Genomic DNA, 25,966 nt, shown 5'->3' on the forward strand with positions numbered 1-25,966 from the left:
TATTCGCCATAACACCTAGTTTCCAGTCGATTTTCTGATAATTTTGACGGGCATAAGATGGAGAATCCAACTATTTAATCGAAACGAGATAATCCGAGCATCTTTCTCTTGTGGCTTCGTCGTGAATGTAGCTGTAGCAATTTCATCTGCCGGAAAACTACGGCAGTTACATGATCCGGCTTCAAACAGGATCACGTCGGACAAGAACATTTTCTTCGGGAGTCTGTGGGGAGCGCCGATGCGATTGCGCCACGACGGTGGCATACGTGTAACCGTCACAGGAGTCGCTGACGGAGCTGACAAAAGATATATAAATAAAAGGTGGTATACCCTGCGCGTCTCAAGCCCATCGCACTCGTAGATGGTTGGGCCTCCATGCACTTGCGTCAATCTCCTGCGCTTGCGGTCCTTATAGAGACGGATACGTTCTACTGTGGCTCAGAGGGGTTGTATATCGCTATGTCTTGCTTCCCGAGCCTCTTCACGCCATTTCTGTACCGCACGTGTCGAGCGCAAAAAAAGAAGGGGGGGGGGGCATAGCCGAGCAAACGCGAAAATTACGCTAACAAATTACGTTAGCGGTATACGTCGGTTGTCTCGCGTAGCAAAGATAAGCAGTTTCTAGAAATGACGCTATAATCTGTGCGCTTCTTGATATGATGCAATGGTTGGCATGATGGGCAGTGCGCATGCGCGATCCTGGTCTGCTGTGTGATTAAGTAGGCGAAGTCTTCGGAATAACATTTAGTTGCGAGTTGGCGCTTGTCCAGTTCTTGTGTGTCTACCTTCTGTCCCGTCTTGGAATGGCGCGTACCAGTATTCGGTTGTTAAACGCGAAAAGTTCGCAACAATTTGCTCACCTGTAGGCCTTACAACTCCTTATGAACATCACTTAGAGTTAGAGAAATTATGCTTACTATGGCATAGTGAGCTCGCTCAGGCGCGACCATCCCCGCGCGGATGGACAAACATACTGCCAAGCTAGGCCTCTGTGAACGCGGCGGGCGAGGCTAAATTTAGCTCCGTTCGCGTTCTGCTTTGCTATATAGTAGGATACAAATTAAAAAAAAAAAAAGAACAGCAGTTGGCAACCAAGGCACATGGACCGCGAGGGATTGTTACTCCGCCAGCCAATCACAGAGACATTCAAAATCGTCGTCACGCGACCGTTTCAAAATGGCGTCGTTCTTGATGCCTCCGGAGCGTCTGCTGTTCTTGAAGAGCCTTTTCATCGGCGGCAATGAAGTGTGCAGAAGACACGAACAAAGTGTATGAAGTCTTAACTTTTCACTCTTCAAAAGTCGGCGGCACAGTTCATTTCACTGCTGACCCCGTTTTACTCACGAAACTTCACTGCCAGTTGAAGTGAAACATGACAATAAATAGTTGCAGCGAACCATGCGTTTTATTTCAGTTCAATAAAGAATCAGGCTTTCACCGTTCCGCTATAATACAAGAGTGAGAGCGTGCAAAATTACGCGCTTATAATTTTACTTTTGTGGTTACCGCCTTATTTAGGTAACAGGAAAAGTTTGAAGTCCGAACTATTTGCAGCCTTGCGTAGGAACAGTGTCCGGTGAGGGCGTGGGCGTGGCTTCACTTGAGCTGTATCCGAATATAGGGTACCTGAATGGTCTCGCGGCGACGGAGAGACCATTCAGGCACCCTGTGCGTGGCGCGACGAAGGCGCCATTTGTCCACGCAATGCATGCATGATGGAGTAATGGCTTCTTTCTCCCACTCGACGATGGCAGAGTAAAGCGTGTGGGTAGTACGGTTACAATGCTGCAAGCAATAATGCTACACCATATTTTCGTCACATGCGGTTATAGCGAGCGACCCCCTCTGACCAATTTTAATGACGTTTCACGTCAAAAGGAAACAATGGATGTTTACAAACATTCATTTCTGGTCAAGACTATAGAAGAGTGGGATAAACTAAATTCAGAAATATTTGACGGTACAAACTTGCTCGCGATTTTTGAAAAAAAAAGTTATAATCACTGATTTTTTCCCTTTTAATTTCGCGTTTCTTCATTTATTTGCATGAAGAGCTGTATTGCGCTGTTTTATGCTGTTTATATGCTGTTTGTATATTTTGCTTTTGGTGTTGTGAATATGACCATCTTGTAACAGCGCGAAGAGGCCCACAGTAGTGAAAATAAATAAATTGACAAACAAACAAACAAGCAAACAAATAAAACAAGAAGAGTTCAGATTGAGTCAGGCTAGATGAACACACACTTTAGAGAGATTTATAAGATAAGCTTCATTCAATAGATGTGATAATAAAGATTTTCGAAGAAAGATAATAGCGACAGTAAAAAAAGAGGAAAAAAGTGAATTAACCTTATAGTAAATGTCTCGTAGCTTCAATTTTGAATTAAAACGCGCTGAGCGTAAAACTCATCGCATTTTGCTAAAGCCTAGTGACGGTGCCCCAGGCGTAACTAAGACCGAAACTTTCAGGCCTAAGCCAAGTTTACGAAGCGGAGCTTTGAAAAACCCTTTTCGTTGCATTAAAAATCGGCGACAGAAGATAGTAACAAGGACAACATGGTTTCGTAACACGGAATCCCGCTGAGGTGAATTGTGGTGGTGGTGGTGGTGGTAGTAATGATGATGATGATGATGATGATGATGATGATGATGATGATGACGACGACGACGATGATGATGTCCTTGATGCGTTTGGCGCATATACCCACTCACGGGGATTGGCCAAGAGTCGGGAAGACTTTGCTTATGTGTTCAGGAAGTGAATTTAAGAATCTATAATTCTGTTGCATAGATTTAAGCGAGGAACATTCAACACGGTTCAGTAGACTCATTCAATCAAGAAAAAAAATTATATATAATAATAATGAGGCGATAACGGAAGAATGAAAAGAATAATACGGTCACCAATGAAATCGGTTTGATCCAATAATATTGCATTGGTGTGAACTTTATCTATACCTGCAGTTGGGCGCTCGCGCGCTCCGACGAGGGCCTACGTCATCTACGAAGTTACTCGGCGCGGGTCTCCGCTCGCCGTTGCCGGCTCGCTGGGTCGCTGCCTTTCGAGCGCTGGACGGCCCAGAGCTGTTCATCTCGGTCGTAGCTCTTCACGGCTGCCTCGAGCCGCGGTGGGAGCGTTCTTGATTTTGCATCTTCTGGATTTTTAACACAGTCCCACAAGATGTGCGTGTAGTCTGCGGTCTCCCTCCGGCAGACTCTGCACTTATCGGTCGGATATGTCTCGGGGTACATGCGATTCATCAGTCTCGGGCTCGGTAGCGATCCGGTCTGGAGCTGTCTCAGTACTACCGCCTGCGCTCGACTTATCCTCGGGTGCGGGGGTGGGAGAGTCCTGCGAACCAGGCGGTAGGCCTTCGTTATTTCATTGTAATCCGTCATGCGGTCCTTGGTTCCGAACCACGTCGGACGGTCTGTCGCCAGGGCGCGGTTGGTTAGCTCTCGCGCCACTGCGTGTGCCGTCTCATTGTGGATGGATGGATGGATGAAAAACTTTATTAGGGTCCTTTAGGGCGCGCCCTAGCGCGCAGCGGGCCGCTTCCACGTCGGGACAGAGAGGCCAAGCCTCTCCGCCACGTCGCGGGCCCGTTGGACAGCCCATAACTGTTCTTCAAAGTTGGGGCTGTGTAGGACAGCATCCCAGCGTGAAGAAGTGTTACTTTCATCGCCGCGTAACGCGGGGCATCGCCAGAGCATGTGAGGTAAGTTCGCTAAGTCATTTCATAGTGCACATGTATTTGTCGTCTGAATTTCGGGGTACATCTTGTGAAGAAGTAGGGGGTTTGGGTATGCCCCCGTCTGTAGAAGCCTTAGTGTCAAAGCCTGAGGTCTATTGAGTTTGCAATGTGGGAGGGGGTAGATCCTCCGAGCCAAGTAAAAGTGCTTAGCAATTTCGGTGTACGAGGAAGGAGAGTCCCGATTGTCAGTACCCCCGGCGTCACGTTGCCCGGTAGCTACGCGGTTGATGATCCCTCGCGCAGTTCCGTGTGCCGACTCATTGAGGTTGGGCGGGGCACCCTCGATCTTTCCCATGTGGGCTGGAAACCAGATCAATGTGTGTGGCTTGATCTATTTTGCTTCCTAATATCCCTAGGGCCAGCTCGGATATGGTTCCTTTGGCAAATGCCCTAACAGCTGTTATCGAGTCACTGTAGATTGATGTCCTCTTGTCGTCCAATAAGGTCATCGCTATTGCAGCCTGCTCTGCGATTTCAGAGGACGTCGTCCGAATAGAGATTGCGTTCGTTATTTGCCTTTTATGATTTATGCTAACTACAGCGGAGGCCTGTCCGTCGGCGTAGCGCGCTGCGTCTACGAAACTGTTCTCCGAAGCCCGTTCACGAGCCTTTTCCAGGAGAGCCTTCGCGCGCGCCCGACGTCTTCCCACGTTGTGTTCTGGATGGACGTTTTGTGGGATCGGGGCGACAGTGATGCGGCCCCGCTGCTCTCGAGGGATGCTGCAGAATTTTGTTTTGATTACTCTGGGGGGAACGCCCAGCTCCTGTAAGATGTGTCTTCCAGCTTGTGTGGTAGATAGCCTGACGAACTGGGCCCTCTCCTGAGCTTCCGCTATTTCCTCTAGCGTGTTATGCATGCCAAGTTGAAGTAAGCGTTCCGTGGTTCTCATTGTGTTCCGACGCGTCGCCCGCATGCGCCGGGAACCACTTGAGTCGTACTTTTCGTTCTTGTAGTTTGACCGCTCGCAGTACGCGCTCAGCCTCCCTGCAGATTTGGCCTTTGGCGAAGTTTCGCACCGCCTGTCTCGAGTCACTCAGCACCGTGTGGCAGTCTGCGTCGGCGATGATCAGGGCAATGGCTACCTCCTCCGCTTGTTCCGCTCCGGCGCTTCTCACGCTCGCTGCCGTCCTCGCGGCGCCGGTTGACGCCTCTATGACGACCGCTGCGAAGGCGTTCCGTTGGTATTCGGCCGCCTCCACGTACCGCGCGTGTTCGTCGTTGGCATGCTGGTCGATGAGAGCCTTGGCCCTCGCCGCTCTTCTTCCCTTGTTGAACTCGGGATTCATATTCTTCGGTATGGGGTCGATTCTGGTCTGGCGTCAAACCTCTTCGGGGACGGGGAGCTTCAACTCCACCTGGTTCGAGCGTCCAATTCCCAGATCGTCCAGTATCTTCCTCCCGGATTTGGTCATGGACAGCCGCTCCAGTTGAGAGGTCCGTTGCGCTTCGGCTATTTCTTCTAGCGTATTGTGTATACCGAGTTGTAACAAGCGGGTCGTGCTTGTGGACTCGAACAGGCCCAGCGCCGTCTTGTACGCTCTTCCGATGAGCACGTTGATTTTGTTACGTTCGTGTTGCAGCCATCTGTGGTAGGCTGCAACGTACGCGACGTGGCTGATGACGAAGGATTGGACGAGCCTAATTAGGCTCTCCTCTCTCATGCCAGCCTTCCGGGAAGTGACTCATTTGAGGAGTCGAATCGCGTTGACTGCTTTTGCATTGAGACGGGTGACGGTTTCGCCGTTTCTTCCGTGCTTTTCGATGACCATGCCTAGGATCCTAATTTTGCCGACCCCGGGGATCACGTTGCCGGATTTGGTTACGATTCTGATTATTTCGTTTTCGCGTTGTCTGGTCTTGCCTCTCCTGTTTTTGGTAGGTGGGAGTATGAGAAGCTCCGATTTGCTCGGCGAACATCTCAGTCCGGTGCCTTCCAGCTGGCCTTCTATTGCGTGGACGGCGGCGTGCAGCGCGCCCTCGATGTGGGCGTCGCTGCCACCGGTCACCCACAGCGTGATATCGTCCGCGTAGATGGTGTGCCTGACGTATTCGATGTCCCCGAGCTTTTCCGCCACTCCGATCATTACTAGGTTGAACAGCATCGGCGAAATGACCGATCCCTGTGGTGGGCCGGTGCTCCCGAGCTTCTTCTCTTGCGTCTGTAGGTCGCCTGCTCGTAGCTCGACGGTCCTGTCCATGAGAAAGTCCTTGATGTAGTTGTAGGATCTTTCGCCCATGTTGAGCTTGGAGACTTGGGACAGAATCGCCGAGTGTTTTACCTTATCGAAGGCGCTCTGCAGGTCGAGCCCTAGGATTGCTTTGTTGTTGCGGGCGCTGCCGCCATCATTGATGATTTGGTGTTTGCGCTGCAGCATCGCATCATGCGTGCTGAGGTGCTGTCTGAAGACAATCAAAGTGGCCGGGTACAGCCCTTCTCGTTCCAGGTAGTCTTGCCACCTGTTGAGCAGGACGTGCTCCAGCACCTTGCCCACGGAGGACCTGAGCGAGATGGGCCGGAGGTTATCCGTATCTGGCGGCTTCCCCGGCTTGGGGATCAGGATGGTCTTGGCTGTCTTCCACAGCTTTGGCAGCGCCCCCGCTCTCCAGCACTTGTTGAAGTATTTTGCGAGGTTTTCGGTCGAGCCGTCGTCGAGGTTCTTGAGCGCCTTGTTCGTGACGAGGTCCGGGCCGGCTGCCGACCGGCTGTTGAGGTCGTGCAGGGCCGAGCGTACCTCCTCAACGTGGATGTCACGATCGGGCTTCGCGTTAGGCAGGCCGCTGTACGGCGCGTGTTGTTCGGTGGGTGTAGTCGGCAGGTATTTGTCGTTAATGCGCCTGGTGACTTCGTCGACGCCGTGTGCTGAGACCGCCCGATGTATAAGCCTGGCGAGTCTGTCCCTTTGGTGCGACTTGGTCTTGGTTTCGTTGAGCAGGTGCCGCAGCAGGTTCCACGTCTTCCCGCTGTGCATCTGCCCGTCTGCCGCGTTGCACATCTCGTTCCACTGTTGCGTGCAGAGAGCGCGGCAGTGATCCTCGATCGCTCGGTTCAGCTCCGCCACCTTCTTTCTGAGTCTGCGGTTAAGCCGTTGTTTCTTCCAGCGATTGAGTATCGACTGTTTGGCTTCGATGAGATGCGCAAGCCGGCTGTCTACTTTGTCGATCTCCGCGCCCATTTCAATTTCTTTGGTCGCGTCGCGTACGCTCTTGGTGATTTCGGCCGTCCACGAGTCGTTGTCTTCGATCTCGTCGTCACCGTCGCTCTTCTGGCTTCTGGCGTGTCGAAAGGCATCCCAATCTATCCATCTGTGTGTTTTGATGGTGGTGTCGTTGTGTTCCGGTATGCCGATTTCCACGATAGTGTGGTCACTGCCTAGGTCGGTCCCCGTGTTTCTCCAGGTGATCGCGCCCCGGATGTCGTTCTTGACGAACGTGAGGTCCGGAGTGGTGTCCCGGGACACGGAGTTACCGATTCTCGTCGGATGTGTCGGGTCCGTGATGAGGGTGAAGTCGAGTTCCATGGCGTCTTGGTACAGGTCGCGGCCCTTTGCTGTGTACTTGTTGTAGCCCCAGGTAGGGTTCATCGCGTTGAAGTCTCCGCACGCGATCAGCGTGTTGCGGCCCGCTGCGGTGCTGGCTCTGTGCAGTAATGTCTTGAATCTCTGTTTTCTCTGCGATGGGTTGCTGTAGACGTTGAGCAGAAATATGCTTCCTTTTCTCTTCTTGCCCGGGATGATTTCGGTGAGCGTGTGGTCGATCTTGATATTGCTTTGAAGCTCGTGTTCGACGAACGCGAGTCCCTTCCTGACCAGGGTGCACAGGCCTCTCCCGTCGGGCGGTCCCTTATGCACTCTGTAGCCGGGGAGGGACGGTGCGTTGGTTAGTGTTTCTTGTAGTATTATAACGTCCGGCTTGCGCACGGCATGTACGATGTGTTGTTGGATGACTGCCTTCTTCCTTCCGAAGCAGCGACAGTTCCACTGCCACGCGGTTACACCTGCTGCTGCTGGTGTTGCGTTGGCGGCCATGATTGCGTTGGCGCCTACGGGGCTCCCTGGTTGCGTGGATGTTGCGCGAAGAGGTGCGCAAACGTCGGGTGGCTTACCATCGGCTGTAGGGTCCTATCGATGTAGGCGAATCTGTTCGTGTTCTCGGCTTGGTAGGTATCCATTGTTTGTTTCAATGCTGTCACTGCTGCGATGTTCGTCGTGATTAGCTGCTCGAGTTTGGTGAATGTCGCTTCGAATTTCACTTCGAGGCTGTCGATGCGATCGTTTTCTATTTGCGTGCGCGTGGCCTCGATGGCTCGCTTCTTCGGTGCCGGTTCCTCTATGGCTGTCTCCTGTATGTTCATTGTCGTTTCCTCGGTCTTGCTTGTGCTTGGCGCGGGTCTCTGTAGAGGCTCGTTGTTGCATAGCAGCAACTGAAGGATCTCGGCGATCTCTCTCTGAGGTTGTTGATGGTCGCTCGCAACGCCGCGTTTTCTTGTCTTAGGATCTCATTTGCCTCCCGCACCTTGTTCATATCTTCTTTCTTCGTGGCTTCGGTGATTTTCTGCGCGTTGCTTATATTGTGTCCTTTCGCTGCGTCGACCCAGCTCACTCGCTCACGTGATGGTGACGTTTTCCTGCTGAGGCTTCTCTTGCAACAGCTGCTGTCTCTGGATTTAGGCGCACGGTTTTCTGGTGGGGTCTTTGACTTTCGTGCATCTGGCGGCTTGTCGAGTGGCGGGAAATCGCTCTCCGGCAGCAGCTGGCGTTCGGCCTGTCGGCGCTCCCATTGTCGCTTGCGTACTACGTAGGGAATCTTGTATTTCGCTTTGCACGTTCGGTCTCCGGTCGGGTGTTCTTCCCCGCACAACTAATAAATAAATAAATAAATAAATAAATAATCAATTTTTTCTAGGGCGGTGTACACATTCCTGTGTGAGTGCCCAAGCACAGACGCTCCGAAAGACCGCAGTACCGGAGTGTTCAATGGCAGGCCGAGCTGTCGCACTGTAACTTCTAGTGTCATTTTTCTCATGGAGGAGAAACGCCAGCATTCCAGTAAGTAGTGCTCAATCGTCTCTAATGAGTTTCAAAAATGGCACAATGGGGATATTGACAGACCAGATCGGTACATGTAAAAGTTTTAGAGATGGGACTCGACAACGCAGTCTCGTTAATGGGACTTCCGTTTGTTTTGTTTTGCAAAATTTCCTGCTCCAAGGGAATTGTAAGTGGTGTAGTTCCAAGGATTATTTAAGATTTGATTTTGATGTTAAAAGGATGTATCTTCTCAACCTGACAGACGTGATCAAACCCATCGTTGGAAGAAGGGAAAGCACCGGGCCGCAGATAGAAGCCTTCGCCAAGCTGTCTGCCACCTCATTCATAAATATGCCTTTGTGCCCAGGTACCCATATTATTCGTAAACTCCGCAAATGACTTGGAGCCAGTGAGTACAAAGTTTTTAATATATGTGACTCACCGGGAGCAGTAAGTGAGGTGCACAACGAATAAGAATCTGTGATTATTACTGCGGTTGTCCTGGAAGATTGTAGCTTTCGTAAAGCTAGGACAACAGCTAGGACTTCCGCTAGATATATTGGAATGAAGTCGGGAAGCCGAATAGAAAAAGACCAGTCCAATGATGATGAAAAATTTTCAACTCTTGCCTTTTCCTCACTCTGCGAAGCATCCGTTGCTATAATTACGTTAGTGTGGAGCTGATTCAAGTGATCCTGGAGTAAGCCGTTAAGAATTTGCGAGGGAAGCTGCTTTGCATTATTTGGGTATAAGTCATCATAAGTAATATCTAGTGAATTTGAGATGCTGTTTTTCGTGATTACATTATTTATATTTACATCTAACGGATTCAATAACGATTGTGATATAATGACTTGTGGCGTGTGAAACCATGGCCATTTGACTCCAAAAAATTGGGCTCGCTGTTTGAAGAAGATGGACTGGGACCGTCTTAGTGGGGATTCATAGAGCCGTATGAATGTTTGAACGGTGAGTACTTTAAATCTCATTTCAAGGGAAGGTAATCATGATTCCTTGTAGAGCACAGCGTTGGCGACAAACTTTGGTAGCCCCGACATAAGCGAAGCGCTTCCTTTTCCAGCAAAACTAGTGGACGTAGCTTGTAAGCCGCGGCGCCGGAGAATAACACACAGCCGAGCTCTAGTATACGTGGGATATACATGCGCTAAATCATTACGAGTGCGTCTCTACTCATGCCCCATCGATTATTGCTTATTCTTCCTAATATCCCCATTGCACGAGAAGCTTTTGAAGTTATATGTTCAATATGAATGACGCCAATTAAGATTTCCATCATAAATAATTCCAAGGTACTTGACTTTTTCTACTTGTGGGATAGCGGAATAGCGGTATGAAAGGGATATAGTAACTGGGTCTTGCAGGGGAAAGACAAGAACGGCACTCTTGCTTACATTAAGGGACAAGCGAATACTGTCCAGCCATGCTTCTAGCTCGCACAGGTATTCCTGTAAGCATTCGTACAGTGACTGAATTTCACTTGCTGAAGCAAAAAACGCTATATCATCAGCGTAAACGTACGTGCTTACATTCTGATGATAAGGAATGGAGCTGAGTAGGACGATAAACAATAGCGGGGACAAAACTACGCCTTGAGGATCCCCGCGCGTTTATCTAAATTTTCCCGATGAAATTCCACTTTGTGCACAGTAAAACTCCCTGCCCTGCAAGAACTCAGCAGTCCACATCACGAAGTAGTCAGGCAATCCAATACCCTGCATCCTTCTTATTAATATAGGTTATTCCGCACTATCGTACGCTTCAGAAATGTCTAATGTAACTAGAGCTGCATATTGTTTTTGGTAACGAGCCAACTGAATTCGGCTTTCTAGATCGACATATGCGCACCAAATTGACATCCTTGGTCTAAATCCAATTTTGCAGGGGCTCAATAATTCCCGTGTGGTCACAAATTTAACCATACGTGCGTTTAATAACCTTTCTATTAATTTTACAAAATTTGACGCTAGAGAAATAGGCCGAATATTGTCTAGAACATACCCTTCGGTTTAGTCTTTCAGCAGAGGAATCACCTTCGCAATTCTCCAAACAGGAGGGATCCATGCATATTGTATTGAGTAATTTACGGCATCTAACAAGCCGTTAGGAGCGACTTCAAAGAGTAGTTTATTCATCTCGGTATTGAGTCCATCCGGACCTGGGGTTGAAGCTGGTAAACAGGAAACAGCTTGGGACAATTCTGACATAGAAAACTCTTCAAATCTTCTGAAGTGCCCTGTCCGTGAAGAGAGAAGGGAAGAGAGGTAGCGAATCGGGTCTCTAACTTTCTCGCGATTACAATTAGAGAGTCAGCTTTTTCACTTGTGGTCAAAACTACCGATTCCCAGTTCAAGAGGCGTGGAATCATTTTTTGGGATCTTGAAAACCGAAATAATGCATGCTTATTATTTGCTTTTGAAAGGGATTCGATATGTCGGACATTGTAATCGTCTTTTGCCTTATACACCGTTCTTTTAAATGTTCCAGCAATAAATTTAGATTTGCTACAGTTTTTCGGAGACTGGTTATGCATGAGTTTTTTCCATGCAGCTTTACGTCACTTGTAGTCCCGCGAGCAATCTTCATTCCAACAATTTGTAGAAGCAGCGTTTGTGCGAGCCTTCAACTGGAACTCTGATCTTTTGCGCGAAGTATCTATGATTGAGCAAATATCCTCAGCTTTCGATGGAGAATATTCAATTGATTTGAAAGTGGTCTGCAAGCATTTTTTTAAATGTACGGTAATCCACAAAAGAGTGTATTCGAGCCTTCACGGTGGACTGCGGACCTGTAGAACTTCAAACACAACTGGAAAATGATCGCTGGTTGTCCCGACATTCACCGTTTCCCATGCGGATGTGGAAAGACTTGGACACGAAAATGTAAGATCCAGCACAGATCTAAACTGTCCGCGAAGAAATGTAACTGATCCCGAATTTTGACACGAAAAATTATTTGTTATTGTCCAATCCCATAGACGCTTTCCGCACAGGTCTGTCCTGGATCCCCATGATACATGATGACAGTTGAAGTCACCTGCCAAAACTGTATCTTTACCGCATTTTGCCATAACCGAGTCTAGTGGGCGTGTATCCTGCACACCCGAGGGAAAGTATATATTGAACAACGAGAAAGGCCTACTGCCAGGGTGAGTAATTTCTACTGCTAGAATTTCACATTCTGGAGACATCAGCTGGAATGATATACTTGCTCTGTGGCGAAACTTGCTTGAGACTATAAATAACAGTCCCCCACCTCTAGACGGGCGATCTAGGCGAAAGAACCTAAAATTGCGCAGAGAAAATTGTTTTTCAGGGGATAACCAGGTTTCTTGCAGTAAAATTACATCTGGAGAAATTTGAGAAGGAAGAACGTGTAAATCAGTAGCAGCGAATATTGATCTGCAGTTCAACTGCAGCACCCTCATCTACCTTCCAGTGATGAGAGCACTGCAGAGGCCACAGCCTCCTTCAAAATATTACTTTTCGGGTTGACTTCAGGGAGGATTTTTTTGGATTTACTAACTGTATGTAAAGTCGTAGCCTCAAAGGGAGAACACCTCCTTTTCTGTGCCCTCACGTCAATTTCCATGTTTGAGGTATCTTGACAATCAGAGTTGTCTGGGCTAGTAGTTGCCTTGTTTGAGGAACCTGGAACAGGCCCCAATTGCTCCATTTTCCTGAGAGTGGGCTAAACAAGCATTCATGTCAGAGCTTGATGGCCGGGCAGTAGCACTCGGTAATAATTGTTCTAACTTTGAGGACACCAATCCATTAAAGCATTCCGTGACGCTTTCTACAATGCGTTCCATAATTTTAGCCATAGACTTTTCAATAGCATGTGCGATTACCTCTGACAGGCTTCCATCAACGACATCGTGCTTTCGTGCTGTCACACTCGCATAACTATGGGCTCTTTCCTTTACCGCCACAATGGCCTCTTGGCGTGAGCAGCGTCTTTTGTCCATAACTTCCAGTATTTGGACTTCTTGAGTTCTAGCAGGGCAGTTTGAGCAATCAGCTTTGTGGGCTCTACGGCAGAGGCAGCAAGAGTCCGACTCGGCCGAGCAATCACTAGCGGAATGGCTCCCGCCGCAGACGCAACAAGGAAGGCTGGATTTGCAACCACTCATGCTATGACCATAGCGTCAATAATTGCGACATTGTAATGGACGCGAGGCATGCGGGCCCACTCTGAATATTAGGGGCCAGGCTTTTATCTCAGTAGGGCAAGACGTACATGCAAACGTGGCAATTACTGACTCAGTAGGGACACGTGTATTGTCCACCATTCTGTTGCACCGGTAAACAGCAATTACCCCAGCCGCGGAGAGCTTTTCTAGGGTCTCTGCCGGACTTAAAGAGGAGTCTACGCCACGAAATATTCCTTTAGTGCAGGCAAGATGCGGGGGAATGAAGGCACTCACTTGCATCGATCCAAATGATGGGCACTTAAGTAAGTCGTACACACACGCCTGGTCTGGCGAACGGCAAACAATCCCACTTCTGCCAAACTGTCGTACATCAATGATGTGCAAGTAGTGATGCGTTGCCGCCTGAAGTTCCACCTGCACTGCCTTCGGGTTGTTGAGCCGGATGGCTCCTCCATGCACAAGCACCAGCGCCACAGGAATGCTGCTCACCCCACTACGAAAGAAAGCTTCAAGAGGCATTTGATCAGGTGGTAGGGAGGCCGACCAAGGCGGAGATCGCCCCGTGCCGTCCCCTGGAGAATTTTTCGACATTTGTGGCACTATCTCCACATCAAACAATATAAATTTGTCTTAAAACCCTCCTTGGTATTCACAAAACTGGACTAAATCCGCCCGACACTTAGCCAAAACCCTGAGAACTCACTGTTGCGATCTGAACACCCGCTCGCGCGGGAACGCCTCCCCAGAGAAGCAGGCATCGTCACCAGAAGCTTCTGCCTCTTTTTTAAGTCACTCTTTCCTACTTTGTGTAATCTTGGTCTGACTTGTAAATTACGCCTTGTTCTTCCTTTTCGAAAATTTAATCCATTACTATTTTTTCCTTTGTAGTGTTTTCCCAAATATTTTTTGTTTCGTGCTCACTTCTTCCGCCCTTGGGCCAGTGCCCGTATGTGGGTGCGTGCCATGATTGATGTTCAACGGCAACAACAAGTGCCCAGCGATTTCCCACGCCGCGAGTCGTTCTTGCGCTGCGGTCGCATCGAGCTTCGCTCCGCGACCAGCACCGTCATGACGACGACCGCGTCGATGCGCGTCACAGGACGCACCTCGTAGCTGGCACGCAAGACGACCGTGGCGTCAATCAATGGTGTCAAGGACGGCGCGCACGACGCCTGAACTATAATAGAAGGTGAGCGCTGCGGAGGGCACGCCACAAACGCCGAAATCTATCGAATGGCCCGATGTTATTCCATTGCTGCCCTGCGGCTACAACTGCGCAAAGCAAGATGGCTCGTGACAATCATCGTGGTATACAGCCTTGGTATATACAGCCTATATATTTACGGACAGGACACTGAAAGAGTTGGTACGCAAGAAAAAACAAGGTGAACCACTAGCTAAGCCAACAGCAAGAACCCGTAGTAAAAGCGGTAAACGTCCTACGGTACAGTTTTTACAAAAGAACAAAAGCACGCGAAAGAAACCAAGAACGCAGACAGGAAGGCACAAAATTTTAACCACGTTATAACCTCATAATAAGAAAAACCAGTAAAAATAATGGTGGGAAATCTCTTCTTTTTTTTTCATGTTAAGGCACTACAGGTTGATGCCAAAGTGTGATACACAGAGAGGAAACGTTAGCGACAACTGTCGAAATGTTGGCTACAGCGACATTTCATGTTACACCACTGCTGAACACCTGCCAAGTTCGTTCCTTTGCCGCATAGCGTTTAGGACTGGGCAGGATGCTTTTCGTGAACTGCTTATGTAGACACCCGGAATACGTAAACGACGCTGCAGGCTGTATATGCGCAGAGGCCACGGGCAGCGCCGACCCCGCCATGCCCGACAGCGGCGACCAGCAGCTCCTGCTCATCGACACCGACGCCGGCGTCGACGATGCGCTCGCCATCTTGTTGGCCCTCGCCAGCCCGTGAGTACGCGGTCCCGACCGTAAGATTTCCCACACGAGTTGTGAGAGGTAACTCTAAGATCAAGACAGGGGCCGACACTTGTAAACACACAGTGGGATGAAAATCGGATGAACAAAGGTAATGTGCCTCAGACAGAGGCCTTTACTTGTTTTTATCCCACAGAGGGCTCCGTAGTGCCTGCAGAACTGGAGATACCGTGTACGGCTCCCGCAGGGAGCCAGAGTTGGGCTTCTCTTTTTCAAGTGCCGCTGCGTTGCCGTTCGCCAAACCCATTCACGTGGAACTCCGAATTGCTGCAGAGAAGCCTACGTACAGAGACGCCGTTCCTCCTTTTGGCCTCGTCAATTCCAGCGCCATCGCCATCAGCACGGCGCGTTTTGTTGTGTCTGACACACGCGGTAGCTTTTGCGCGGATGCATTATTTTGCTGCGCGCAGCTCTATATGTGTTTCAATTTCTCGATATATTGGCTGACGCGGGGCAAGCCATGACAATCGAAACAAGCGTGAACGAGACCAAACCAAGCAAACCAAACAAGCGCGAGCAAGAGCAGACGCGAGCAGACGATATTACGAAAAGATCGGTCCGGCTGCGACCAGATACTAGTACGCATCGAGCGGTCGGGCGGGTCCGCACGGCACCAGTTTCCCGCGCGCACGTCACTGAAGGGGCCGCTCTCATTGGTCTCCGCCGTTCGCAGGTCGCGTCTTTCATCTCCCGCTCCACGTTCGCTCTTTCATCTTTCGCTGCGCTCGTTCGCTCGATTACGCCGACGGTCAACGCAGGACCGGGCGCCTAAGGGCTGCGCTCTAAAAAGTAGCAATAACTAAAATTGACGAGAACGGCCTTGAACGTAGCCCCTGCGCGAACGAAAAGTTGCTTCACTGCAGAAAAGTGGATTGCAAGATGGCGGACCTATGCCCAACTCTGGCTCCCGCAGGGGGCCTTATACACTAGCCCTGTGCAGGAGCTGCGAGTGTGGCGGTTCAGCAAGCGTGGGAATTATTTCTAGTGCATGGATTTGGCCTAAACTACGCCCGGCTAAACTGCGTCTAGCTTCAAGCGGCCTTGTGCACTGCTACGCAAATTGATCACTTTCAAAAAAGATATTGAGTTATAAGCGCAACTATTTGATGCCATTAAGCACGTGCGCAGACAACTACAATCGTTTGAGCATATTGAAATATAGAGCGTTATAAATAACGCCACAAGAACGCCGGAGGCCACGAGCGCGAAGATTAGACAAGTCCATGTACTACCCATATATAGTGGTTTCGGCGTTGTGCTGCTAAGCCCGAGGGCGCGGGATCGAATCCCGGTCGCGGAGGCCGCATTTCGAAAGGGGCGAAATGCAGAAACGCCCGTGTACCATGCATTGGTAGCACGTCTAAAAATCCTAGGTGGTGGAAATTAATCCGGAGTACCCCACTACAGCGTGTCTCACAACTAGATCTTAGTTTTGGCACGTAAAACGCCCAGGATGTTTTCTTAGATACATACATAAGATACGTCCCTCCCTCCCTTCCTTCCCTCCCTTTCTCGCTCCCCCACTGATTCGTCATTTTCTTGGCTTTGTTGTTTCTACCTTGACCGACTGGTGTCTCCTTGACACTTAAATCAGTCCTTGCAGTAAACAGTAGTAAACTCGCAGAGGCTCTGCAGAGGTCTATAGGCACAGGACGTGCTTCGCTGCAGGCTGTACAGGTCGTGATGGTGTTGCTAAAACGCAAAGTGGGCAGACAAAGATGCCAGCAATGGGTGAGTTTCTCCCTTCTCATTACTCCATCTGTCCATTGCCCATTTTGAAGGTGCAAAATCTTGGCCATCACTTGCGTGTCCGGCAATGTGCAAATGTCCAACGTCTACACCAACGTGCTGCGGATACTCAACCACTGCGGCAGGCTTGAGGTAGGTCAACGAAAATACGACGCAGAGAGGGGTATTCTTAGCAGAGAGGGGGAAAAGGGGAACTTAAAAAAGAGCAAGACGCCAGGCAGCTAGCCTCGGCAAGCGGCAACCTTCTCTAACGCCGTCCCTTCTTTCCCTCGGTGCCCATCCGCGCGTTGACTCTTGGGAAATAGACCCTACGTGGTTGCCGGACCTTTCAAGGCATTGTTTGGTTCGGGGTAGTTCTTGTAGGGACGACCTCGTCACGATCAGCCCTAACTATCCAATCTCAGCTCCACTCTCCTCCGCACTATGTCCTTATACTCTGCGCGCGCTCAACAGCAAGAAATTGCCAATTGGCTATTACGTGGTGAAACCCTAATTCCCATGAGCGTTCCTTTACATTTTTTAATGACTAAGCTTCAGAATTGCAACATGACGCTACATATTCGTCGTTTTTGCTTCCGCATAATTTTTAGCGACGGAACGAGCCTATTTGGCAAAATAAACACAGCGCATGCAGACTATGGAAACTGAATTTTTTACCGGTTCCTTGGCAACGCTTGGCGCCCGCTAGAATGTACTATTGCAAAATGGGGGGGGGGGGGGGGGGGGGGGCGAGAACAGGACTAAGTTTGAGGAACACACGGCACTAGGATGATCAGCTTTATCTCACAGAAAGTTGGGACAGTGGAGAGGGGTAGAAAGAGGCAATAGAGAAAGAAACAAGTGAAGCTTGCGTTTTACTCGCTCTGCTCCTGGCGCTCTTGCTGTGTTTATAGTACTGTTTCTTGGTTGTTTACAACGCGTAAGATGCAGTACGCTACCGCTATTTAATATGTAATCTTACTTAGATTTAGGTGCACGTTAAAAAACCCCAGGTGGTCGAAATTTCCGGAGTCCTCGACTACGGCGTGCCTCATAATCAGAAAGTGGTTTCGGCACGTAAAACCCCATAATTTAAAACCTGTCTGATTTCAGGCAGTTCACACGCACTCACTTCAAGCATCTTCATAAAGCAGTCCCCATGCCTTTCTAACAGCTCCTGACGAGAGCGCTGCGACAAAGAAATACCCTCTTTGCTGGTGCGTTGCTGGTAATATCACATATGTTAAGTTTAACACGGTCGATCAGGTTGTTACAAGTCCCAAGTTGTTCAAATAAAGTGCGTGTAGCACGCCTGAGCAGTATAACGGACAGTTCTTCTTAGGTTCCTTCCGTTTGGCCTGTGCTATGCGCTGCCGCTTTATTTAGCAGTATATAATGGGATATCAGTATTATATTCAGTATTGTATAAAATATTCACCAATTTCCAATCGAAGCAGGGCAACAATTAACTTCAGTCAACCAAGAGAACAGGCTGGCTTCAGGAAGGGATATTCTACGATGGATCACATCCATGTCACCAATCAAGTAATTGAGAAATCTGAGGACTACACTAAACCTCTCTATATGTCTTTCACAAATAATGAAAATACATTTGGTTCAATGGAGATAGCAGCAGTCATAGAGACATTGCGCAATCAAGGAGTACAGGAGGCATACATGAATATCTTGGAAAATGTCTACAAATATTTTACAGCTAACTTGGCACTCCACAAGAAAAGTAGAAAGTTATCTATCAAGAGAGGGGTTAAGCAAGGAGACACAATCTCTCCCATGCTATTCACTGCAGGCTTAAAGAAGTATTCAAGCTATTAGAATGGGAAGGCTTAGGAGTGAGGATCAACGGCGAATATCTCAGCAGCCTTTGGTTTGCAGATGACATTGTACTGTTCAGAAACACTGGGGACGAATTACAACACATGATCGAAGGCAAGCTTAACCGAGAAAGTGTAAGAGTGAGGTTGAAGAATAATGTGCAGAAGACAAAGATTTGGTCTTCCCATCAAAAATACCTCATTGAAATGCTTTAGTCCATTCAAAACAGAGCTGCTCGGTTCATTTCTAACAATTGTACTCCACTCGCCAGTGTCTCCTAGCTTAAGAACCTTAATGATATACAGATACTTGAAAATCGTCGTAATACTTCACTATTGTGTTTATTTCATAAATATGTTCACACCTGCGCCGCAATTTTGCCTCTGAAATCACCTCCGCGGTCATCACGGCGCTTACATAGTCATTTCTGCTTTAACCGCATATGTGGAAAAACTCAATCATTCAATTCATCGGCATTACCTAAAGCAATTAGGCTCTGGAATCCTGAGAACTTAATCTCTTTTTCTGACCATGGAGAGTTCAATCGTCACCTCCGCCTACATGTATCACTTTTGTATTGTTCTAAATGTTGTTTTCTGTTACGCTACTCTTTCAGTTGCTCTAAATGGTGTTTTATTTTGTACTACTGTTTCACTTGTACTTGGTTATCACTTTTTGCCATTCTCACGTTTGTTTTGCATATTTAACTTCGTGTTAAACGTCACTTCTACGACATTCATTTAATAAGCTTTGTATTCCTCTTGTGTTTTGCCTTGTGCCGCATCTGTTGCACCGTTACTCTGGTTTATAATTATTTTATTTCATTTCTATTGATATGTCCCCTTACCCAATGCTCCTCGGGGTCTGTGAGGAACAAACAAACAAACAAACAAATAAATAAATAAATAAATAAATAAGTGTTCAATGACCTGGCGAGGGGACAAGAACTCAGGATCACCAGTCAGCATCTAGAGTCTGTACAGGAGTACGTTTATCTAAATCAATCGCTCACAAGGAACCCTGATCGTGAGAAAGAAATTGACAGAAAAATAGAAATGGGTTGGAGTGCACACGGCAAGCATTGCCAAATCCTGACTGGGAGCTTACCACTGTCGCTGAAAAGAAACGTGTACGATCATTGCATCCTACCGGTGCTAACATATGGGGCGGAAACTTGGAGGTTAACAGAGGGGCTCGAGAACAATTTAAGACCTTTGCAAAGAGCGATGGAGCGAAAAATGTTAGGCGTACCGTTAAGAGACCGAAAGAGAGCTGTGTGGATCATAGAGTAAACGGGGATAGGCGATCTTCTAGTTGACATTAAGACAAATAAATGGAGCTGGGCAATGCATGTAATGCGTAGGGTAGATAACCGGCGGACCATTAGAGAGAGTTACACAATGGGTACCCAGTTAGGCGCAGTCGAGGATGGCAGGAAACTAGGTGGGGTGATGAAATTAGGAAACTTGCAGAGGCAAGTTGGAATCAGCTAGCACAAGACAGGGGTAACTGGACATCTCAGGAACAGGTCTTCGTCCTGGGGCAGTAGGCATAAAAAGATTATTATTATTATTATTATTATTATTATTATTATTATTATTATTATTATTATTATTATTATTAATGACTGGGAGATGAAGATCCAAGCCTCTTTCACGAGTTATCATTGCGCGTCAAGTCACTGTCTTAATGGGTAGAGTAGAAACTCCGCAGTATTTGATAACTCTCGTTGCATTTCACAAGTACGGAAAGTTGGTTTAGTTGATATGGCTTCATTTCTAGTGTAATGGCAGCACAGAAGAAAAAATAAGAAGAAAATAATAGAAGGCGCGGCCGAAAGCTTGACGTGGTGTACACCAGAGCTCCGAAGCAGTCCCAAAGAATTCGTAGTGTAGTTATCACAAAACAAGCGAAATCCCAGACCATCGGCAATATCCCAGCTCTCACACGCATGCAGGTGCCGGTGTACCAGGGCTGCCGGCGGCCCTTGGTGACGACTCCCATGAATGCGGTCAGCATCCACGGCAGGGACGGCCTGGGCGGTGCTGCCGAACGATACCCGCTGCCTGCCGACGGCGCCTTCGAACGTCGCAGCGAGCACGCGTCGCAAGCGCTCGTGTCGCTGGCGCACAAGCACGCCGGCGCCGCCACGCTCGTGGCACTCGGCCCGCTCACCAACCTGGCCGTGGCCAGCCGACTGGACCCCGACTTCTTCGCGAACCTCAAGCAGATCGTCGTCATGGGCGGCACCTGCGACGGTGAGCACGCCACCCTCCCGCTGGCCTTCCTCGTGTGCATCGTGCACTGTATACATGCACTGTCAAGCAGGATTCGGGAACTCTAGACTTTGAGTAACGCCCGACTGGTCGGGGATGATCGCGACAAAAAAAAAGGGGAAGGGGAGCCTCGTTGTGAGAAATGCTCCTGCGCAAAAAGCCGAAATGTCATTTGCTCTTTCCTCCTTTGAGCTTTCTATAGAGTTCTTATGTGGTCGGTGCCCGGGGGCGGATGCAAGGTAGCAATACGGGGGGAGCCCCCATAGAAACAATATGGAGAATGGACTGGAAGAGGGTTGCCTTATGTCATTGCGAACGGCTAGACCAAGATGGTACAAGTGAAGAAAGGCAGGGGCGTGTAGCGCTAATGTATCTCGGGAAGGGAAAGAAAACCGCCCCACCCGTCGCTCTTAAGTTTGGATACACCCCTAACGGTCTTGTTTTTTTTTTTTTTCCAGCTTTTTTTGCACAACTTTGCTAGGACTTTGGAAGAGCTCAGGCGTCACACTTTCTTGCGGGACACGTTGGTTATTCACAGAATCCTTCCATCTACGTGCAAGAGATCTGCGAATGCGTGCAGAGAAACGGAAGAGTCTATCCTCTTATTTTCTTCGTTATTCTGCACACTTATTGCAGTGTTTTCTGCCTATTCTCTCCATCATTTCTGTTTGGTTCCTTCATCTTGTTAATGACCTCGGAACACTTCAGTTTTCATGTGCCCGCCGACAGGTGACAGTTATGCCGGTGGCCATTCCTAATGACCAAATAAACTACAGCACTATTACCTATTACCATATGGAAGAGATTTTTATCGAGGCATATGCTTCGTTTTCAAAGCCATCAAATTAATTACGCACAAATATTTGCAGGCATCGGAAATGTGACTGCGTCCGGCGAGTTCAACTTCGTGTGCGACCCTGAAGCCACCAGGGTGGTGCTGAGCGAAGCAAGCGAGAAGGTTCTGCTCGTCCCCTACGAAACCTGCATCAGGCACACTCTCGACTGGGTACACTTTCTTCTCTGATCTCTCTCGCTCTTCAAACTGTCACCCCCCCCCCCACACACACACACACATATATATATATATATATATATATATATATATATATATATATATATATATAATCATCACGACTTAAACAATCCGGCGGCACAGCTCATCTCACAATGAGCCCCCCGTTATGCGATTAGAACTGAAGCAATGTATCGACCCACCGTATTGTTGCAACCGCCGAAACGTGTCGTGCATGAGGCGTGTATTAGCCGGGCTATCTTATCGCACTTTCTTCTGGACACACTGCGCCGTCTAGTGCCACCTCGGAGAAGCCCTCTCGTGGCGCGTGTGTGAATATTCATACAAGATCCGTACAAGAGTGTCTGCACTTATATGACTCTGACTGAACTCCTCCCAGTACCGCAGTAATCTAATTGATTTTTTTTTTGTCATTGAATCGCGGCACATACGCAGGCTCGAGGAGGCGTTTGGGCCAGGAATCCACCAAGCCCATTGACGAGTACGTCCAGTAGTAGGAATGAAGGAAAAAGGGTTTGTTTTACATTATTTACACTGGCTCCAGATACGGAAGCCCACTCTACGTGGTAGCATATTAACCACTTGAGTTCACATCAAGACACGACAGCACTACCCTCACTGCACCAAATGTCTCCACATTTAATGACATCGTCTTCCCTAGTCGACTAGACCAGGGAGTCTGATGACTGTATCGTTGGCCAATCACAATCGTCGAATCGGTCGCAACATCCCGCCCATGATGTTGCACGGTTCCTTCGAACTCGGCCTCCTATGTTGCCCCTTCGCTCTCGCATATTTAGCAACCTGAGAATCCGAAGCCAAAGCTGTACTCTCGGCAGCATTCGAGTTGGCCCTTTTCATCAACTAGTTAGGTCCAGGTAAAGGGGTCTTTTGTTGACCCATCAACAGTCGGCCTCAAGCCTGCGTTGACATCTGGATACGTACTGCTGAATAGGTGAGGTTCCCTCGTGGCACGCGTCCGATTAATGGCCTTGACCGTGTTGAGACGTGAGAATGTCATACACCTACCGAGCCAACTTCCAAGTTAAAGTGGTTCGACGAAGAGGGGCACATACCTTATTTCACCTACCCATCAATCCATGTTGGGGTGAAAGAAGTTCATCGAAGCACGGCACATAACCAGTGACACATAGTTGTGACCTAAGTTGGCTCGACAACTGGTTTCGAATCCGGTTTCTTCATCACGGTTAGAAATACCGGCCGACCGGCCGACCCCGAAATGTCCGTGAGGTACCCTAAGAAAGCTAATTGCTTTAAAACACATCATTACCAATTACACACACATCACAAGACAGATTGCTGATCGCATGAACGCTGCCGATCGTTTAAAAGGAATGATGCGCCGCCAATTGTCATTCACCTGCGAAGCTTTCTTTCTCAGAAACCCGAAGGGGTTTCATTAATAGCTTTACTATACTCTCTGATGGTTGACGATTTGCCTTACTTCCATGAGCCATTTGTGTAGCAAGCATTGTTCTGAACTGATGTATCAAATAGCGAATCTTGCGAACTACTATTCCACTGCTCACTGAGACAAAGATAGTGGCTTAGAAAATAAATAAATAAATAAATAAATAAATAAATAAATAAATAAATAAATAATTGATCAGGCAAGCAAGTAAGCAAGCAAACACCGCGAGTAGCACATTGCTCGAAAGTTGGCTTTTTCACGTCAACAGTCATTGTGAGGAGAAGCCAGATTCTCAGCGCACGAGGCACGTAAGTTGAGACCGTCCAAATTACGCTTCGCAACGTGTGTGCGGTGTGCGCGCTGCCTGCTGAGCGATGACAACTAGCGCAGCATTACTGTAACGTATAGGGCGGCGTACTGAAGACATGAAGAGTCGGTGCCAAGAAAGAAACAACGCAGTCGAGTGCGACAGAAGGTTGGAAGAAGTGATGAGCCTAGGGAATTTGGAGCCGTATCAGCTGACCCCACCAGCATTTCGATGAAGGCGGACTGCAAGAACGCTTGTATGCCGAGGTTTTGTATTGCGATAAAGATACCCATGCGGTCAAGAATAATCCCAAGTCTTCAGCAACAGAGTTCATGTGTTGCTTTGGGTTGTTAAATCACAGTGCTGCTCGTCATTTCAAAAATGAAGCGCCAACAGTGACAGCACACTAAAGAGGAACAAAGACAGGACAAGGCGCTTTCCGGGACACGAAACGCCTTGTCCTGTCTTTGTTCCTTCTTAGTGTGTTGTCACAGTTGGCGCTTCATCTCTTGAAAGCTATGAACCAACTAGCCCCACAACGTGTTCTACTGCTCGTGATCCTGAGCTGTGAGTGCGGTAGGTTATCGTGACCGGCAGCGATCGTGTCAGCTAGTGCTCTATTCTTTTAATTCTTTTCTGTATCTCTGCTTTCTTTTTCTCTTTCTACTTCCGCCGTCTACCAGTGGAGGGTGACAAACCAAAACTGGCCTTCTGGCTAAACTCCCTGCCTTTCACCTTTCTTTCACAGATCTCTTAAACCCCAGCGATCAATCGAGATCCCCGCTATTGTTTGTTGCGTGTGTGCGAGTGGATGTTTAAATTGTCCTTTCGATCACGTTTAATTCATGCAGAAGTGCCCAACGTTTGCCAAACTTTCCAAAGCCACGATACGTGTTTCAGGGCATGTCGTTAGGCCACACAATAACACCTCTGTAAGTATTTCTCTTCTCCAAAGCCGCTCCGATTGAGAGCATCGTCATTGGCCTGGGCTTCGTAGCTTCAGGTGTGCTACCAGCCACAGAACTTGGCCTTCGCGAATTTGCTTTAATTTTGTTTATTAAAGGTGTGCATTAGCAGGCCAGATTCAGTAACGTGCATTAAAATATGTTGTGTCGACTTCTACGAGGCCTAGCTGCATCACTCCGAGGAGCAACGAAAGTAGCGCTGGTGCTTTTCCAGCATTCGCGTAACAAGATAATGGATATATAAGCAGAATGCTAGATTAATGTTGATATAGTAGCACATAATTAGCTCACGCAGACTAATTGACCATTTGTTGCCTCCCCGATTAAACAGGGATGCCATTAGCAATCATCCTGATAAACCCAGGACGCTGGTGTTCTTGCGCCTTACGGTTCCCCAGTGCCACCCGTCTTTTCCCATTCCCTAGTTTATATCCCTTTCCCAGTTTAGTCGCGAGCCATTCTCTTCGAAATAAAAAGATTCATTCATTCATTCATTCATTCATTCGAAGGTTTGTTAGATAAGCGCGTGACGTCTAACACGCCGACCGTGTTTTCGCAGGACTGGTACACCGACTGGGTGAGCATGGACACGCACAAGAGCCGCATGGTGCGCGACATCTCCGAGGGCGTGATGCTGCGCATGCGCGACGTGCTCAGGCTGCCGGGCTTCTACTCGTGCGACCTGCTCGCCATGGCGACCGTGGTGAACCCTGCCGTGGTGCTCAAAACCGAGACGTACCCGGCCTGGCTCGAGCTGCACGGCACCAGCACACGCGGTGCGCTCATCGTGGACAAGCGGCCCGGCCTGAAGGGCACCAAGCCCAACATCCACTTCGTGCTGCAGCTGGACACGGCCACGCTTAAGGAGATGTACACGCGGATGGTGCGCTGATCCGACGGGCTGGGTGGTAGGAGACTCCTCTCGGTCGGGTAGAGCCGCTTCGAGTGTGAGCGCTCCAGGACGTTCTCACGGAAGAGAGCTCGCCTTGGCCGAGACTCTCAGTACGAAATAAAAAGGAAAGAACAGTGGTGTCCGGGAAGCTGATCACAGAATGCGCGGCAGGTGTCGTCGATATTCTGTTATTGTGTACGTTTGTGCTAGGAGCATGTGCGTGCGATTGAGACGTCTGAGTGCATGAATCAGCGGGCGAGTTTAGAGGATGTGAAAGAGCGAGTAAGTCCCTTTGTGCGTGCGTGCGTGCGTGAGTGAGTGAGTGAGTGAGTGAGTGAGTGAGTGAGTGAGTGAGTGAGTGAGTGAGTGAGTGAGTGAGTGAGTGAGTGAGTGAGTGAGTGAGTGAGTGAGTGAGTGAGTGAGTGAGTGAGTGAGTGAGTGAGTGAGTGAGTGAGTGAGTGAGTGAGTGAGTGAGTGAGTGAGTGAGTGAGTGAGTGAGTGACCGTGCTAGTTAGAGAGATGGGGAGAGTGTGTGTAAGAAAGGAGAGGGGTTGTACAGCTCTTGCTAAATTTACTGCTTCGAGAG

General features: G+C 48.7%; 1 protein-coding gene and 1 pseudogene across 1 annotated transcript; one reads left to right on the forward strand and one right to left on the reverse strand.

The window, feature by feature from the left end:
• Positions 1-3,009: 3,009 nt before the first annotated feature.
• LOC140216323 (uncharacterized) lies at positions 3,010-7,781 on the reverse strand (annotated as a pseudogene).
• Positions 7,782-13,708: 5,927 nt separating this feature from the next.
• LOC126518595 (uncharacterized) lies at positions 13,709-25,520 on the forward strand. Its single transcript, XM_050168374.3, has 6 exons — positions 13,709-14,143; positions 14,770-14,887; positions 16,696-16,795; positions 20,433-20,733; positions 21,621-21,757; positions 25,048-25,520. Exons 2-6 carry the CDS (start codon positions 14,796-14,798, stop codon positions 25,378-25,380), a joined length of 963 nt encoding a protein of 320 aa, XP_050024331.2. The 5' UTR covers positions 13,709-14,143; positions 14,770-14,795; the 3' UTR covers positions 25,381-25,520.
• Positions 25,521-25,966: the final 446 nt, after the last annotated feature.

Source organism: Dermacentor andersoni, chromosome 3, assembly GCF_023375885.2.
Source record: "Dermacentor andersoni chromosome 3, qqDerAnde1_hic_scaffold, whole genome shotgun sequence".
NCBI classification, from domain to species: Eukaryota; Metazoa; Arthropoda; class Arachnida; order Ixodida; family Ixodidae; genus Dermacentor; species Dermacentor andersoni.

What these genes read in the sequence shown, in the direction of transcription:
- LOC126518595 (XM_050168374.3), top strand. Translation starts at nt 14,796, where the DNA reads ATGCCCGACAGCGGCGACCAGCAGCTCCTGCTCATCGACACCGACGCC. An exon ending in TTGTTGGCCCTCGCCAGCCC is followed by an intron (nt 14,888 to 16,695) that starts GTGAGTACGCGG and finishes CCCATTTTGAAG; the next exon opens with GTGCAAAATCTTGGCCATCA. An exon ending in CATGGGCGGCACCTGCGACG is followed by an intron (nt 20,734 to 21,620) that starts GTGAGCACGCCA and finishes AAATATTTGCAG; the next exon opens with GCATCGGAAATGTGACTGCG.